Below are 19,980 nucleotides of genomic sequence, written 5' to 3'. Positions count from 1 at the left end.
GCGTTGGATCTTTTTCGGCAGATGTTGGAGGAAGGAGTGCAGCCTAATGCTTACACATTTGTTGCTGTTTTAAGTGCTTGTGCAGATTTAGCACTTATTGAGAGAGGTAAACAGATCCATACGCACATAGTGTCGATGTCATGTTGATCAAATAGTTGGAGGTTTATTTTGAATCTTTTGAGGAACTTTTGATTTCTTGTCTCCAATGCATATTATGGGCAGAAGGTCTAACATTGAACGTGTGATTGTGTTGCTCGCACAGGGATTCTGCAGATGTGGAGGAAGAGCAAAAGATGCTCGAAGAGGTTGGTTTGGTGCAATTGTTTTGGTGTGGTTTTTTTTAGATGTTATATTTGTGTCTATTGATTTTCCTGAATGTTGTTTCAGGCAATTAAAAATGCTCGAGAGAGGGATAGAAGAACATTGTTACGAGCCGTAAGTGTCCAATTACGACTCCACATTGATTTAAGTATGAGTTTCTTGATTTAGGTTGAATTTTTCTAACTTTAAATCATGATTATTGATAAGTTCTAGTGAATCAAGCTCTGTGTTGCTTACACCTCTATGCTAATTTCTTGACATGACTCGTGAAAGAAAGAGTTAACTAAATGCTTAGAAGTTATAGAAGTCTTTCTTGAATTGGATTTACATTGATTGAGATGATATGGTTCCTTTTGGAAAGACCCAATGGTGTGCTGGTATTTGAACCTTAGATCCACAACTGCTACTGGCTGTTACCTACTTCATAAAAAAGATGTATCCTTGTTAGATAAACAATTCAGTCTGTCAGCTTGATAAGGCATGCGACTTTCTTCTTATGCCTCTCATGATTCAGTCCAGTGTTTTTGTTCAAGGAAAAAGGTAACATGCAAAATTTGCCTTCACACCTCTGCATCGGCAAGTTTAGAACTTGAGATCCAAAAATTTAAACATATGTTCTGTTCTTTTTAAGTTAATTGTTTCTTAGCTGAGCAGGATATATGTACTTGAAGTTATTCTTGATATATCAACGTTGTCAATGAACTTGGTATCTGATAGCTACTAATATGTATACCGTACACTTTGGCAAAGTAAATTACCTAAGTACGATCTTTTATTATTCCCTGGTAATTTATTCTGCCAAATGCCTTAATGCTGATCCACCTTTGCTTGTAACAGATGAATAAAAGTAGTTCCAAAAGTTCATCGAAAACCAAGGCCAACAAAGAAAATGGTAGGGTGGGTGAAATTTTTCCTTCTACATCACTTGAGGAATACGCCAAGCTAGGTAGAAAAGATGGTGGAAATCATGATGGTCAATATGACTCCAAGAATGATTGCATTGCTGACCACGATGATGATGATGAAAATGAAGATGGTGAGGATGATGCTGACAATGAAGAACCAAATGCGTAACTGAGAAGCCTGTGAATAACTGGTGAGAAAGAATCTGTGCATACATCAGAATCTTTAACATTATTTATTGACCTTTGCTCCAAGCCGTTTTCTACTCAGCTATCACTATATTAGCAGGATCTGTGATGCCCGTCCGGCTTCAACAAGTTCTTACAATTTTGTCATAAGATTAAAATTCCTAGAATGTAGTTGACTGTGATGATATTACTTGCATTTTCTCTCCTTTATCCATTAGAACTTCCTAGCTGAAGATGATACTTGGTAATTCTTGTGGCATGGATCCACTTCAGTCATTTATCTTTTACTTTTTATTTGTTTACTATTCCAAGTAACGTTTTTAATATGCAATTATTGCTTTACTTTTTAATTTACTTCAGTCCTGTAATGTGTATGTGTCTGCTTGCAAGCATCCTAACAGTTACAATCATACTTCATAAGCTTCAATTTTTTCTATTCCCAGCTAATGTTTAGAACCATCACTTCCATGAAGATTTTTTTTTTAAAAAACACCAAACAAAATTGAATCAAATCCAAAGTTGAGTGACCAACTTTTGAACCTATTTATAATTGAGTGATCAGAATGTAAAATTTTAGTTAATGCTATAACGATGAAATGATTTTTTTTTGTTACAAATCAATAAATAGAGTGATTGGTATAATTTTTTAAAGTATAGTAATCTAATATATTTTTAAAATTTTTATTTTAAAATTTTAAGTTAAGTTATACTTAAATTATTAATTAATTTTCACATTAAAGTTAATTAGATTTATGAATATTTTAACTTAATTTAATAATTTAATAAAATCATGTTCAATAAAACAATATTTAAATTTAATTTAGTGATTATAATAAAATTTATAATATAAGAATTATAAATAATATATAGAATTAGAATTATAAAAATCAAATTATAATATACAAATTATAATTAATATAAAAACTAAATTTCAAAAAGTAATCATATTAATTTAATTATCATAAGTTTATTATACATTTAAAATAACATAATTATATTAATTATAACTTATTATTTATAAGTCAGGACAATATCAGATCACTTTAACATGTCGGATCATTTACAGGTTGAGTTAATTGCAGGTCATGTTCATAACAGGTCAGGTTGAAAACAGGTCGGGTAATATCAGTTATTTACCAAGTCAATCTCGGGTTCGGGTTCGGGTTCATATCAGTCGGATGCAGTTCGGGTTCGGGTATCATATTTTCGGTTCAATTCGGGTTCAGGTCATTCTCAGGTCGGGTGCAAGTCGAGTTCAGATCCATAATTTCCAGGTCCAATTCGGGTTCAGGTCAACACCAGTTTCGACTCGAGTCGGTTTTGAATCGTCACAGCACAAGTCAAAAACAGTTTTAACTCGAGTCGATTTCAATCAGTTTTATAAGTCGGGTGAGCTTTTTACACCTAGGCGATTGCAGTGAGTGTGACATTTAGTAATTATAATGAGTGGGGGGCGGGGCGGAGGAGAAAGAAACAAAGTGCCAAATTTCATTGCCGACGCTTAACAAGACGACGCCAAAGCATCACGAGCCTACCACTTTCTAACTACCCAATAAAACAACCACTGCTTCTTGCACTTCATTTCCCTGCTTTTTCTCTTCATTTATTCTTCTATGCCAGTACTATCTAGTATTTTTTTCTTTATTTTTTTGATAAAAAAGCATTAGATTTACGTTCGGGAGATTAAAAAAGGGTGAATTTAAAATTTTACGATCCAATGGTAGTCGATGACGGTGATTAATAGTAACTGGTAATAGCAACTGACAATGATCGGTGAAAGTGATGAGTGACAATCAATGATGTGAACTTTGACTTGACTTAGAAGTTAAATTAATTTTTTTATAAAATTTAGGGGTTAAATTAGTGTTTTATGTAAAGTTTAAAGTCAAATTGACATTTTATCTAAAATTTAGAAATCAAATTTTTTAGAGGTTTAACAATCCGAGACGAAAGGAAAATAAAAATTAAATATTTATAGATCCACAATTTGCTTCCATGGTGATTCGTACAAGTTGCAGCAAATGACATGTTATTCCTCGACATGATCTCATCATAATTCGTGTACATGAATAAAGAATAAAACAAATATAATTAATAACATGGGAAATATTAGATTAAATAATCTGAATAGAAAACCATAAATATATGAATATAAATAAGTCGATGCCTGCAATTACGCATTTTCTTTAAGACATATTTTCGGTCACTCCTTGGTGCTCGAGATCTTTGGTTGGCTGTCTCTCAGGATACAACTACTGAGATCACGAACAATTCCTTGTCTTCGCCTATCACCAAAAACTAGAGAAAAAAATTCTTTTGAATTGGTTTTTGAGTTGTTTTTTAACTGTGTTTAACCTAGTAGGTTAACAAGATATTTATAGGGAGTTCACATTGTGAACAATTGGAAATTTTTGACCTAATGAAGCATTAATGAGATCAAACAATTAAGCAATTTCCAAAATTATTGTTTTGATTAAATGAACCTTTTAATATTTATCCTTTTAATTCCAAAACAGATTTTGAAAAGATATTTTCTATTTGAGGAAAATATATCATATTTGGGTTAAAATATCCGCAAGCCGAAAAAGAGCTAGACCAGTTCTGACATTCATGTTACCCACATCGTGCACGTCTGCACATTTATGAACCAACAATTGGTTCCACATTTCCTCAATAATGTTTGAATCAATTTCTCGTTCAAAGCTCCAAAATTATCAATTTTTTTTCCAAAAATCCCCCACATGAATGAAATTGGTCATTTATCAAAATCATTTTGACTTGATGTGGTGATAGACTGTACGATCGATAATTGCATAAGATAGGTAGGTGTTCTCCTTGAACATTCCCATGTGACAACATATTTACTTTATTAACTGACCAGTAGACATGATGTCCTTGAATTGTTTTGCAATTTGTGTAAACGATGATATACTTCACACAACTACCCATCTGATAAGAATTTTAGTTCTCATGGGTATGTCCTTAAAGCCGTGGACATCACCTGGTTCTGCAAGAGTTTGAAAGAACTATTCCCAATAGTCTTCTTGAAACGGCCCCACTTCACTCTCACATAGGTGACTTATGTTTCTCGACTCTTCAAAGCACACAATGGTCATTAAAAGCTTTGTTTAGCCTATACCAATTTGATCACTGTTTACATCATAGGAACAAACTTGGGATAATAAATCCCCACAGTGATCACACATGGTTTATACAATTAGGTTGTCCCTTTGAACCTAGATCTTGGGATCTTCAGTTAACAATGTAGGGTTTTCCTTCACATAAAGCCTTTCATTTCATGGGTTTTAGTCTCAATCCTTTCGATGTTTTCTCAATTTGATCTCAATATTAACCATTCAGTTAGTGAATATGCGATGTTATCCTTTGATCTTACAAAGTAAACAATGATAACTCCATTTGAGATCAGTTGTTTAATGGTATTGTGTTAATGATATATATATCTCAACTTACCATTATACATAAAGTTATGTGCTTTACCAATATATGAATATTGTGAGCACAAACTTTGGTCATTCAAGAATATCCTCCAAGAAATTATAAAGTCATTCAACTTATTCTCTAGACTTGTCTAGAGCTACAAACGCTTATTCCATTTTGGATTTGATTATAATAGTTTTCTTGAGGATTTCAACCTCTTTGTTTCAACCTCTTTGTTTCAACCTTTCGTTAAACATATAGATTTATCTTTATTGATAATCTTCAATCATCTTCCTTAGTTATATAAGAGAATATATTTTCAAAAAATGAGATATTCTTTGATTTCGTTATCGTGTTCTTGTGAATCTCAGGATTCTTTGATTCATACATAAGATGTCGATATGTCTTGCTATAATCTACATAGCCAATATAATCCACCGATTTGGGATTTTGTTTCCTTTGATAATGAGGTGATTATATTTACAAGACACTCCCACATTTTTAAGTAATTGTAGAAAGATTTTCTACATTTCCATAACTCATATGGTGTCTTGTCAATTTTTCCGGGAGAACCTTATTTAAAAGGTGCTGAAAAAAATAGCTTCCCCCACATGTTCTATGATAACTCAGAACCTTTTAGCATTACGTTCATCATTTCCTTTTTAAGAATTAATTGTTCCGCTTTACTACCCTTCGATGGTGTCACTTTATGAATAATATCATGTTGTGCATAGTATTAACCAATTAATGGTTCAATTTATTCACCATCATTATCACTTCTTACCATCTTAATGATTTTATTAAGTTGATTTTCAACTTTGAATTTATAGAGAATAGATTTCTCTATAGCTTCACTTTTTCTCTTTAGCAAATATATAACAATACTTTTTGCTATCACTAATGAAGGTAATAAAATATTTATTCATTCTTGTTTGTAAAAGTAGATCATGTAAACCTATTATTACAACAATAATTCAATTTCCAAAATAAATTTACGTTCAAAATCTCACTTTACAAACATATCAAGATTTTATAGAAATAAATTTAACGATTTATTTCTTTCCTTTAAAATATAATCATATTTGATTCCCAAGAAATTAATTCAATCCACTGATTTATTTTCTTTACAATCATGAAAATAATCCACGATTTATTTCTTTTTATAAACAAGAATCATACAAGATTCCCAAAAAATAAATCTAATGATTTATTTCCTTTTACAAAAGAAAAATAAATCTAACAATTTATTTGCTTTTACAAAAAAAAATAAATCTAATGATTTATTTCCTTTTACAAAATAGGAAAATAAATCAACGATTTATTTCTTTTTACAAAACAGGAAAATAAATCAAACGATTTGTTTCGATTTATTTTTTTTATAAAATAGGAAACTAAATCCAACGATTTATTTCATTTACAAAATAAATTAAATTATATATTTGTTTCCTTTTTTAGATCATAATTAGTGAGATTCTTAGGAAAATAAATTCAACAATTTATTTCATTTACAAAATAGGAAATAAATTCAATGATTTTTCCTTTTAAAAATAAAATCAATAAATTCAACAATTTATTTATTTATTCAAGATTCCCAAGAAAATAAATTAACAAATAGAATCATTAAGATTCTCAAAAGATAAATTTAATAGTTTATTAACTTTTACAAAATAGAATCATTTAAGATTCTCAAAAAATAAATTAATAATTTATTTCTTTTAAAGGATTATCATCCACGATTCTCAAGAAATAATTCGATAATTTATTTTCTTACAAAGTTAAAAAATTCATATTTCCAATAAATAATTCAACATCTATTTTCCTTACAAAGTTAGAATCAACACAAGATTCTAACGATGAAATAATCTAGTGATTTATTTCCTTTATTCTGTTAACTGACGGGACTAGTAATACTAAAAACCCGAAACAGATATATCACAACATTTGATTATAATTTTCACAACCAATAATCGAAAGGAACTAATCATTTGATTTTAGTTTCTGCAGCCAAATATCAAAGGAACCAATCCTTTGATTTTTAATTTGACAACTCAATATTAAAAATGAACTAATCATTTGATTTTGTTTTTGGCAATAATAATCAAAAGGAATTAATCTTTTGATTTTATTTGGCAACCCAATAATTAAATGGTTTTGATTAAACTCCGAATCCATTTGTATCTACTAAATTTTCAAAGAAATTATTAGTACAATAATAAAATTTATAGTATTTTTAAAAACACAAACAATAATTATTATAACATAACAGAAAATTATATTTAATATTCCTTGCTAAAACATGCGTTAATCCCATTTGGAAAAAGGGGTTTTATGCACCAATCCCATGTGCTAGCCCCTACAAGCCTGCATGGATTCCTACGTGAACCTACAAAAAGGCTCGAAAGAAAAGGGCTCTTGCACCATTAGTGGAGACCCTTGTATTTCAGCATTTACACGAGTGAAAGGCTACTACGCTATCTCAAACATTTATTCATGAATATTTAATATTCTATATTAATTGGCCAAATGTTATATAGTAATATACCATAGTAATAATATCATAAAATAATATAATGATTAGTGCTTACATGCACTTTTATAGACGAGATCTTACTATAATGATATTTCTCAAAATACTATCACATTAATTCTTTAATTGCTCTATGTTTATAGGCAACAGCCACATATGGAATTTTTTTCCTATAATCAAAGAATCAGGTTTATTTCTTTTATTACAGAAAAGGCAAATCACCATGCGTTATTCACCATGCATTTGTGTATTTACAACAAGTTGTTCCTACGTGAGCTTGTAAAACAATTTGTAAAAGCTCATGTACTATTGCGTAGATTCAAATCAATCTCATTTATTTTTTTATTTTTTATTTTTATCTTCAAACTTAGTACCAACGTTATTTTAACGACAATTTCTATTAAATAGATTGACTACTTTGAAATAAGCAAACCCGTTAAAACAACAAAATAAATCCCGAAAATGAATTTATTTGTTTATCTCAATTTTTCCAAGATTTCCGAATCGTCTCGGATTTTTTCCAGAAAAGTAGAAGATAGGGTCTATCTTAAGATTGTTAGTGGTATAGCAATCCGAGACGAAAAGAAAAGAAAAATCAAATATTTTATAGATCCACAATTTGCTTCCATGGTGATTCGTACAAGTGCGGCAAATGACATTCAATTCCTCAACATGATCTCGTCGTAAAATTCGTGTACATGAATCAGAATAAACAAATACAAGTAATAACTTGTAAAATATTAGATTAATAATATGAATAGAAAACCATAAATATATGAATAGAAATAAGTTAAGGCCTGCATTATGCAGTTTCCTTAAGACAAATTTCAATCTCCTTGTTGCTCGAGATCTTTGGTCGACTGTCTCCCAGGATGCAACCATGAGATGACAGAGTACAGTAGCACAACTGCGAGATCAAATTATTCCTTATCTTCTCCTATCACCAAAAACTAGAGAAAAGAATCATTTGAATTGGTTTTTGAATTGTGATTAACCTAGTAGGTTAACACGGTATTTATAGGGAGTTCACATTGTGAACAAATGGAAATTTTTGACCTAATGCATAATGAGAATCAAGCAATTAAAACAATTTCCAAAATTACAGTTTTGATTAAAGGAACCTTTTAATATTTATCTTTTAATCCCAAAATAGAATTTGAAAAGATATTCTCTATTTGAGGAAAATATCCGCAAGTCCACAAAGAGATAGATCAATTTGGACATTCATGTTACCCACATCGTGTACGTCTGCACATTTACGAACCGATAATTGGTTTCACATTTTCCTCAACAAATTGGATCAATTTCACATTCAAAGCTTCAAATTATCAAATTTTTTCCAACAAAATTAAAATTTAATTTTTTTCTAACCAATAAAGTAACGAGAAAAAAACTTGGAAGAGTGAGACTTGGAGAGGATTTACAAATATAGTTGAAATTTAATTAGGACTCAATCCTCAAGTTCGTCGAGCTCTGCGCAAGGGAAGAGAGTAAAAAAGTAAAATAAATAAATAATTATTTTATTTTTAAGTATATGAATCTGGTAGAGTTATTTAACTTCAAATCTGATTCAAACTAAAACTCGAATTTTTTATATATAAATTTGATTTGACCCGAATTTTTTTTTAAACCAATCCTATTAAGTTAAATCAGATTAAATCCGATTCTATGCTCATCAAATTGATATTGATACCATTCATGAGTAATGATATTGTGTATATTTAATAATAAAACTACAAGATAAGTACCAATATTCTTTAATTAAATGAAATATCAAACATTGTTATGGTATCATACTTTATTATAGTATCGATACTGAATATGAACAACTAATTTTAAATTTAATGTTTGATTTACTTCCCTACATAGATGTTAATTGAAAATTAGAAACGAGATAAAAAGTGTAAACTATATCAGATACTACTGAATTTTATGTTTTGTATCATTTATTCTATTGAATTTTTAATTTTGTCAATTATAATACTGAATTTTTATTTTCATTTCAATTATTCTAATGGGTTGTTAAATTGTTAGTGGTCGAATCAAAATGACATCATTTTAGTGAGATGTCTATGTTGGCAGTCGTCAACCATATTATTATGTTATTAACGATTTAACGATTCAATGATATAATTGAAACAAAATCAAAGTTCAATATTATAATTAAACAAATTAAAATGTCAATATTATAAATATTATAATATCTAAAGTTCGATAATATTTGATGTAATTAACTTTAAAAAAAATATCACCGAAAGAGCACGATGATACCAACTACCAAGTAAAAGTCCATTTATGTTACGACAGTTAATTACGTGTAAAATGATAGTCAACGTTGTATGGTTATTAGTCTTGTCATGGTTGTATGTGATAAACTTTACGTTTTTAGTATGTGTTATATATATATATATATATATAATAAAAGTGCTTTCAGCAGTTAAAGGGAGTGTTATTTTTTTTTAAGATTTGAGGTTCGAGAAGTTGTATCTTTTATGGTGTGTGTGCTTTGTTAATAATTAAAAAACTAATGAATCATATTATCTTATAATCACCTAAACTATTAAAAAACATTTAAAAAGGTTAGATCGTAGAAATGAATAACATGCTAATATTATATTAAGAACATGATAAGTTAAGCACTCAATGCTTGAGAGACGCTTGCATGCATGTTAAAGAGAAAAAAGTGTCTCAACATGCTAATTTTGATTATCATAATATGTTTGAGGTGCATTAGAAGTGTGCTAGTCTTTAGAGATTAAATGTTAAAGTGTAAATGGAAAATGGAAAACATGTTCGGTTGACTAATATTCATCTTCAATATTATCACTACCATGAAGGAGGTGGTGATGGCAAATAGAAAACTTGTTCAGTTGATTAATATTTTTTCTTTAAATTGCGTGGCAGCCTCCAAAGCATGGAAGGATAAACCTTAATACAGACGAGACTTGTCAAGGAAATTCGGGCATATCAGTACATGTAGTATCTTGAAAAATACATCTGGTGAGTGAATATTGGAATTTTCAACACATTTAGGTGTTTGCACAAGCGTAGCGGCTGAACTTCATGCCATTAGATACATGTCATCACAGTCTCGATCTTCCCAATTAGAAGTTGGTCGTTTAAAGAAAAGTTGGCTGAGATGGATCAACAAATGGCTAACTTGAAAGCGGAAAATGAAGCAAGGGAAACAGAGAGAGCAGCGGAAGCAGCTAGAGCAGCAGCGGAAGCAGAGAGAGAAGCAGCGACATCACAGAGAGAGCAGCGGTAGAACAGAGAAGAATATATCAACAGAGATGTAAAGAATTTGAAAAACGACTCAATGATATGATGCTGATGATACAAAAAACGCAACCTCAATCCACCATCGTAGCCTCATTTAGTTATGAGCATTATTTAATGTTACTGAACCGTGTTTACTTAACCATATTACGTTAATGAAAACTTTTATTTATTATATTGGATTTGATGTTATTGTTGTTTTGTTGTTAGATAATGGAACAGTTTGAAAAAACAGATTGGGGTATTAAGTATAATTTTTAGAATTGTTAAATTCTGTGTATTTAGCGGCGTTTGTAACAAAAATGCTGCAATATACCATACAGTTAGCGGCGTTTTTGATAAAAACGCCGCAAAATCTCAATACATATTCTGCGGCGTTTGTAAGAAACCGGTAAAAATAAAATCTACTGCGACTTTTTGTAGAAAACGCCGCTAAACATCACGACTATTGCGGCGTTTGTCTGCCAAATGCCGTTAAATATCACACCTATTCGGCGTTTTAATGATAAACGCCGCTAAATATCAATACCTTTTTGCGGCGTTTGTTGAACAATCGCCGCTATATGTTGTAACCTATTGCGGCGTTTTTTGTTGAAAAACGCCGCAAACTTTAGCGGCGCTATTTTTTAGCGGCGTTTTTTTTACGCCGTATGTGTTTTTAGCGGCGTTAAAAACGCCGCTAGAAGTAAAAAAAAACGCCGCAATAAGCCAATTTGCTGTAGTGTAGATTTATATATTATATACAACTTCATCTGGACAAACCCAAACGCTACCAAAATCCTATACATACACAAACTCCATACTATATATATATATATATATATATATATATATATATATCTTAATTACGATTACAGAGATTTCTTTCTGAAAATGATTTTATGAAAGTTCCATCCTAAAATCAACAACTAGTCCGATCAAAAAGATTGCAAAATTTTTCAGTTCAACTGCGTCCAGGAGAGGATGAAGAAAACACCAAGTAGAAAGGGGGAACTAGGGATAGGCATGGAACTCAAACCCGACCCGATCAGGTCAGGTTTTTTAAAAAAAATTGGGTTCGGGTCGGGTTATTCAGGTTTAGGGTGAAAAATACCAGATCCGACCCGATTCGAAAAAAAATAATTTACCTATTTAAGAATAATTACAATAATACCACTCTATATATATTTTTTTCAATTAAATCATTGTTTTTATTGAATAAAAATATATTTTATTATTTTGAGTTGGGTCAAATCAGGTTCAGATTTTATCACAAAAACACGAGTCGGGTTGGCCCAAACCCGACCCATGCCCATCCTTTAAAAAAACCCATAAAAGCAAGCATGTGGGCACACGGATGAGGATGGGACCTAACCTGCCGAATTCTAACCCGAACCGACCTGATCGGGTCGGTTTTTTAAAATAAAAATCAGGTTCGGGTCGGGTCGAGTTTTTTTAAAGGTGATGTTCGAGTCGGTCAGATCATGTTTAGGGTGAAAATACCTGACCCGACCCAAAAAAATATAATTTTACCTTATATTAGGAAAATTACAATAATACCCTTTTATATATTATTTTATCAATTAAATCACTATTTTTATTATTATTTCGGGTCTGGTCGGATCGGGTTTCAGATTTTATCTCAAAAAATCGGGTCAGTTCAGGTTAGGATGAAGGTATATATTTTTCGAGTTTGGTCGGGTTGTGAATGATGTAAATTTTCGGGTCAAATTTATTTTGGGGTAAATTACACATTTTCATTTTTTATTATATCTCCTAATTTGCTTATCGAACTTTTAATTTTTCTAACTTACTCACTGAACTTTACAAATTGAATCATTTTGCTCACTCCACCGTTTTCTCTCTAACGGCAACTTTTTTTATTAGTATAAAATAAAAAATAAAAATAGAAGGTGGTTGGATGCCACCGCCACCACTTATCAGCCATGGATGGTGGTCATTTGGTCTCAAAATGGGATAGGTCGTTCGTCTGGACGTCGTGAGTTCGAATCCGACCTCTATTTTGTCGGAAGTTGCTCCGAAGTCCAAGAATTTGAGATTGAAAGTGAAAACTGAAATGTTTCAATCTAATTCACGGGTTTTGGGATATTTTTTGTTGAAACAACTACTAGATCCAGACTCAGGGTTGAGACGAACAGACACATCTCATTTTGGGACCGAACGATCACCGTCTACGATGGTTGACGGTGGCTAAAATGAAATGACGTACTGAATGCGGAGAGAAAAATGGAAAAGAGAAGGAAAATGGTAAATTACATCATAAGTCATTAAATTTACTCTATCATAAGACACCGTTTTAGATTAAATTTGAGTTTTTTAAATGACGTCATTTGATTCATGTGCCACGTCATAACTCCGTTAAAAAGTTAACAACATAGTGAGTAAAATGATTTAATCTGTAAAGTTTAGTTAGTAAAATAGAAAATTGAAAATTCGTGAGCAAAATAAGAGAGAGTAAAGTAGAGTGAGAAACCGTGTATTTACCCTTTATTTTATTTTTAGTGTGCTTTAAACAACCTGTAAATAAAATAATTGTAGTGTATATTTAAGGAAACCCTCTCTCTCTTCTCTTTGCTCTCTCCTCCTGTCCTCGTCTGTCTGTGACTTTGTACATTGGCATTTATATAAACATGCAGTAGAGCGTTTTTCTTTCTTTTTTGAAAATTCTGGGTATATCTGTACGTACCTCCCCTTCAATTTCCCGTATCTTTTCATCTTCCTGATTTAGATTTGGTATTATCTTTCAATCAACTCTAAGGATTGTTGCTGATACTAATACTAATACTTATACTGCTGCTCTCCCATTTACAGTATTTCCCCTTCCCCCTTTCCTGCTTGCTTCAGAGCTTTTTCTACAAGTACAACGATAACAAAAAAAGAATCCAAAGTTCCTCTCCCCCTTTTCTCTCCTTTCCAACTATGGATCTGTTTCCTTGACAGAATTTCCTTTTTTAATCTATGTTTTCCTTAAAAGCTCAAACCCACTAATTTGCTCCAATGCCGCCTGTCCACTTGCATTGTAAATGAATTTCAACACCGGTGGTTCCTTGCTGCTGCTTCCGAGTCTCGCCATGCTCGTTTCGTTTCTCTGCTTATTCTTGTTCTTGGTCCCAACTCTACTGGCTCAGTCTTCCAATACTAATGCATCTTCAACTAGAGCTGCCGCTAGAGCACTCGATGCTCGTCTCCAAGACTATGCCTATAGGGCCTTTGTACAGCCTAAAACGGGAGTGCTCTACAACGGTGTTGTTCCTTCTAATTTAACCGGGGTTCAGATTGCAGCAATGAGGCTGAGAAGTGGTAGCTTGCGGACCAGAGGGGTGGCGATGTACAAAGAGTTCCAGATCCCCATTGGAGTTGTGGAGCAACCTTATGTCGAACGCCTGGTTTTGGTTTACCAAAACTTGGGTAATTGGTCTTTACAGTATTATCCGCTTCAAAAATACACTTACCTCGCTCCCGTTCTGGGTCTTCTTGCTTACGACGGTTCTGATTTGTCGGCTAAAAATTTGCCGGAATTGGATTTAAGAGCATTTAGGGGTCCTATTAAAATCAGGTTCTTGAATGTGGAATCGGTTCCGGAAGGGTCAGTCCGGAAGTGCATTTGGTTTGATTTACATGGTTTGGTCGAATTCAGCAACTTGACGGCTCCCAATGAGTGTTCCACCATCCACCAGGGGCATTTGTCGATTGTTACCGAGTCGATTTCGCCGCCGACTCCGCCACCGGAAAGGGAGGGAAGGGGGAGTAATAGCAAAAGAATATGGATAATCATTGGTTCTGTTGTGGGTGGAGTGGCATTGCTGGCATTGTTGGGGATCTTGGTAATCTGGGCACGCAAATGCAAGCAGAGAAAGAAAATGCAAGAGATGGAAAAGGCTGCCGATTCCGGAGAAGCACTACATATGACCACCGTTGGCGATACAAAGGCACCGTCGGCAACCGTCACTCGGACTAAACCAACTCTTGAGGACGAATATGTGCCTTGAACCCCTCTCTCTGTGTATTCAGTCAATTATTATTCTGCTCAAAGCCTCGCACATATTCTTTTTCTTTTCTGGTGGTTTGTTCATGGTAACCTCTCGGTTGTAGTGTGGATAATTATAGGATTATTTTTTGTGTGTGTAGGCTTTCATGATTCATTGTGGTGTGCATTTTAGCCGAAATGATTCTGGTCCATGTCTTTGGTTACAGTTGTCTCATTCGTAAGGAATAAAAACCCTTTTTCTTCTTCTTGGGGTGCCTTGTTTTTTCGGATATACTTTTGTTGTCTGGTTCTGTGAAAATGTAGGATGAAGATTGCTTTCTAATCAAAGCAAGCTGATGTTTAAGCTTTACTCCAACTTTCTTTGGTTTGAGGCAAATCTTAAATCTTAGACATGGCAATGTGAGGCTCGAGATAAAAATTTATGTTTTTCAAATCAGTTCCGACTGCAAAATCAGTAATTGTTGCATACCCTGGCTATAAAAAGTTAAAAAAAGAATATTATATCAGTAAGAAAGTCTAGACTTAGAGGAGGTGGAGCAGATTCCAAGATTTTCAGATGGAATTCATGAAATTGGGAAGTGTAGAGTTGTTGAACAAGACTGTCCAGCCATTACTGCAACATGTATTAGCTAAAATATTTGAAGCTTGAATAATCTCTCTTCAATTGCTCTAGTCCAATTAATTTAGCCGACATATAATTTAAGATGTAGATCATTCTATTCAAGGCATCAACAGTCTTCTATTTACTTTCTACTTAAAATTTCATTATGGGTAGTGTGGTTAAGTATGTATGTCCAGGTTCAGCAATCTTGTCATTTTTACTTGCTAATTTCTTGAGTTCTTCCATATGCATAGATTTCTTCAAGAAGATTTCTAATTTTCTTGTTTGCTAAATAAGACTACTTTCTTACTGTAGAAAAAGAAAACAGTTAAGTATCATCCTTGCTGTATTTGTATTTATCTCTGCCATAACCATGGTCCACCAAGATGAATTTTTTACGCCAATTATCATTCTTATAGCTACTACAGATGTAGAAACTATAGCAGGATGTGTTTTAACCAAAGTGTTCTTGTAAGGCCATGCATATGATAGGGCTTTGGTTTTTTGACTATATCAGCTTATGGTATCACATTCATATAACTTTCATAGTCCAGTATGTTACCAAACTTGTCAGTGCTCTATGCTAGATTGTGAAGAAAAACAATATGATGCCAGCCTTCCCTTTGTACCCTCGGTATTGGTAGTAGTTGCACTACTACAATATTGTCTCATGACATTGATAGAGCTTGTTTCAGTGTCGCCATGGTCATTGTTTTAGTTGTCCATATAGCATGTATTCTCCAACCTCTTGTTCGGAATTTCACCTTCTATGTAAAACTGCATTTTCGGGAAAGCATGTGTTTGCAGGACGAGTAATCCTAGTGGTTTTCCTTGCCACATTTGGGCTACTTTCATATACTTTTGAACAAGAAAATAGCTAGTGGTAGTCATAGGCACAATGTTACCCCACATATCATCTTTATAGCAATCACAGATGATAGAAACAAACAAGAGCAGAGATTACTAGAATGTGTTTTTTTTGTTTTTTGAACCCAAGTGCATGCGATTGGGATCTGATGTGTAGACTATTGCAGCTTGTGATATCACTTTCATAGAACCGCCACAGTCATTAATGTGCTTGCAGAACTTGTGTGCAAAACGGCAGTAGGAGGCCAAGCTTCCATCTTTAGTGCTGCTAATGGCTACAGAATTGACAGCTTAGAATTTGGGCATCCGGTCAAACTGCATGTGTTGATGTTAATGCAGATGCAGAGGAAGCTGTAGGCGTAGGTTTTAACTATTAACTGAGTGTCCCAACAGGTTTTATTTCCATGCAGACACGCCTGCAGTGGAGATAACAGTGTTGTTTCGGTTTACGCGGCTTTATGAAGCTGCCGAAGCCTGTTTATGTTCTGGTATGACCTTGATTGCTTCGTTTAGGTGTTAGTTGAAGCGGTAACTATGTCTGCCACACTACTTAAAAATGATAAGTTGGAGAGGACAACATTTATGATTTGTGTATTTTAGAATGAAATAAAGTTGTAATAATGGTCCCGGCAGATTTGTTTAAATATTGAGTTGGAACAACACCACAACATTAGTTAGAGGATACTACGATGCAGACAGATACACATAATTAATGGGATACAACTCCCTTTGTTGGTATGTTTGTCTGTTTTAAAACCAAACCAAAATTAATTGATTCACTGAAGACGTGCTGTCGATTTCGGAAGCCCAAACTAGACCTTATTTAAGGTTCAGATTAAAAAAATGTAGCTGGTTAAAGTAGGAGTTAAAACTCAGACATCCTAACAAGTCGCCTGAAATCTATGGAAAGCTTAGAACTCTGGTGCTAAAACAGTTTTAGTATGATTAGGGATGTACATTTGACCCCGAATTAGGCATGTTTTGATTCGAATTTGGTGGGTTTAGGTTTCGACCTGACTTGATCATGTCAATTTTTTATTTTAAAAATTCAAATTTGGGTTGAATATTTTTTAAGAACAGGGTTGGTTTAGATTTGAATTTAAGGTGAAAATATGACCCAATTTAAAATAATATTATAATTGTCTCTTATATTTAAAGATGGTCGCAACAATACCCCTCTCTAATGTTTCTTTTTCAATTAGAGTCTTATTTTATCTAATAAAAATAAGATTTGTATATTTATATATTTGAGTGGGTCAAGTGTGAGTTTTAACTTTAAAAATCGGTTTAAGTTTTAAGTCAGATGAGATCTTCCTAAACTCATATCGGATTGAGTCAGGTGTATATAGTGGGTTTTAATTTTCAGGTCAAATTCAAGTGGGTCAAAATTCTGATCCGACCCATGACTTGTATGAATGAGGATGCATCTTTAAGTCGGTGACGGAGAGTTTGTTTGATAGTGGAAGGATTATGAGGACCATGGTGGAGTTGTGAAGGAGCATGTGGACTTGGTTACCGAAACCCCTATACACACTCAGACAACTTTCACTTTAAAAAAAATAATTCTGACCCCCCATGACCTGGAGACAATATTCACAAGGAATTTGAAAGCAACAAATTTTAAATACACCACGAGTTGAGCAACGTAAAAACATTAGCAAATGCTGTTAACATTACAAAAAATAGACAAGAAATACACAACTTCATCTGCTCTTTAGTCTTCTTCAGCAGGACAGAATATCATTGAGCACTTTTATTTCTAACATGAGCTTCTATGTGAGGATCAAACATAAAACACTATTTTCCTTTAACAAGAGAGGTGTATAGAAGGAAAATGGGCAGCAGCCATTAAAATCTATCCCCCAAATTGTATATGGAGAGTGTCAGGGTACCTGTCACTCCCAATGTGTTCAAGTGCATGCACAAACGACTAAATGCATATGAAACATAAAGAGCACAAGAAACATTGACTCGTGGCATTAGCATGAGCTCCAGCTGAGGGAGCCACCTTCACAAAATAATAAAAATAATATAGTAAGTTAGTGGCTGCCATTATTGTTTTATTTGTATTTAAAGTGTTTTCTTAACAAAAACATAATGCGTTTGACAAAGTTTAATTATGTTCATGTGGTTTAATAATAAAATATTCAATTAATTATTCGAAGTAACGGAATATGCTTTCATTCTATAGGGGCTCGTTTTTTTAGATTTTGCTTGGGTCCCGAAAATGTCCATGGTGCTGGCAGAGTCTTCTTCATGTTGTAAGAAATGCAAACTAAAATAAATGCAGCAATGTGTATTCAAACTAAAATAAATGCAGCAATGTGTATTCAATATTGAGCTCATGTGATAAAACCACCATTTCTAATTTGTTGAAATGGACAAACAAATCAAAACCATGTATAAGATCAATGCATACTACTACAAAATCATTTCAAAATCCTATAAACATATACATGAATATGTATGTATGCATGTATGTATATCTTGGAAGTGAGTGTATCATTGCTGGATTGAAGCTATTGTCCTTAAGAGGCCAGAGGTGAGCTTGTCGTGACCGTCCCTTTTATGGGGCCACAACCGGGTAGGTACGCCAAGGCCAACCATGTATAGGGCCTAGTGGCAGGGTAGAATAAACTTGTCCTCTTTTCAAGCATTTTAATGTTTTAGGTAGGGAGTGGGGGTATGACTTACTGTCCCCTGTTCGAGCATTTCAACGTCTATAGGTAGCATTTCTGTTATTTTGTTTTTGCATATATGTAGGGGTGGACAGCCGGTAGAGTTTGAGCTGATCCACAAGTAAAGGTACGTGTCTTGTGAACACCATCGAGGGCCGCCCCTACGGCCTAATCGGTGGTGTGGGTGAGTCTTCTGTAACCCGATGTTTCTTTTATTAATAAAACATTTTTCTCTCGGAGAAGTCCGAGGGTTGAGGTGTGCATCCGCTATGCCCCACGGGCTCGGATTATTGGTCGAAGGACCATGTGGCTATAAAGATCTAACGCGATGTTTGTTTATGCTTGATCAGATCTACGAGATTAAGGCTGCCTTGGTTGGGAAGCGTCCCTTTCGAGTGCCACACGGATTAGCAACCGAACCAACTAGGCTAAGTCCGTGACACTTGGTATCAGAGCACAGAGGTGCGTGTTCATTTACTAAAAGCACGGAGGTGCTCATTTTGTTGAGTAAAGCATGATAGTGCTTGTTACCTGCTTGTGGCACAGCTGTGCACAAGTGCTAAACCTAGCACAGAGGTGCTTCGCCTCAGGCCACAGCACGGAGGTGCTCGGTCATTTGTAAAAGCACGGAGGTGCTTGATTTTAGATTGTAGCACAGAGGTGCTCAATCATTCCAATGCACAGAGGTGCCAGAATTTAGATTGAAGCACAAAGGTGCTCAGTCATAGTTGGCTGCACAGAGGTGTCAGTCCTCGATTGAAGTACAGAGGTGCTCAATCATCTTAGCTACACAGAGGTGTCAGCTCCCGGCTGAAGCACAGAGGTGCTCAGTCATTTTTTTTACTGCACAGAGGTGTCAGTTCTCGATTGAAGCACAGAGGTGCTCAATCACTTTTGGCTACACAGAGGTGTCAGCTCTCGATTGAAGCACAGAGGTGCTCAATCGTTAATTCTAGCACAGAGGTGCTATGGATTCAGCACAGCGGTGCTCTTTTCCTTCCTAATTTAGGCACGATTGTGATTATTTGTATTGCAGGCATAGAGGTGCCAGCGAGTTACAAAGAATGGTTCGCACACGAAATGGCGGAGTAACAAGCTCTCACAGAGGTGTAGAGCAGGAAGTTACTAAGCCGGTTGCACCGAGAATGGTTCGCACACGAAATGGTGGATCGACAAGCTCTCACAGAGGT

General features: G+C 33.9%; 1 protein-coding gene and 1 long non-coding RNA gene across 2 annotated transcripts; both read left to right on the top strand.

Annotated features, from left to right (window-relative positions):
- Nucleotides 1-433, top strand: LOC120185801. The gene is made up of 3 exons (XR_005522154.1): nt 1-106; nt 263-305; nt 388-433. It is a non-coding gene; the product is annotated as an uncharacterized LOC120185801 (long non-coding RNA).
- Nucleotides 434-13,287: 12,854 nt separating this feature from the next.
- On the top strand, nt 13,288-14,806 carry LOC120185652. Its single transcript, XM_039189820.1, has one exon. The coding sequence runs from the start codon at nt 13,680-13,682 to the stop codon at nt 14,643-14,645; it is 966 nt and encodes a 321-aa protein (XP_039045751.1). The 5' UTR covers nt 13,288-13,679; the 3' UTR covers nt 14,646-14,806.
- Nucleotides 14,807-19,980: the final 5,174 nt, after the last annotated feature.

This window comes from Hibiscus syriacus, unplaced genomic scaffold, assembly GCF_006381635.1.
Source record: "Hibiscus syriacus cultivar Baekdansim isolate YM2019G1 unplaced genomic scaffold, ASM638163v2 tig00113124_pilon, whole genome shotgun sequence".
Lineage (NCBI taxonomy): Eukaryota > Viridiplantae > Streptophyta > Magnoliopsida > Malvales > Malvaceae > Hibiscus > Hibiscus syriacus.
Note: the sequence above shows the minus strand (reverse complement) of the source record. Positions and strands in the feature narration are given on the sequence as shown.

Excerpts from the sequence above, each read along its gene's own strand:
- LOC120185652 (XM_039189820.1), top strand. The coding sequence starts at position 13,680 with ATGAATTTCAACACCGGTGGTTCCTTGCTGCTGCTTCCGAGTCTCGCC.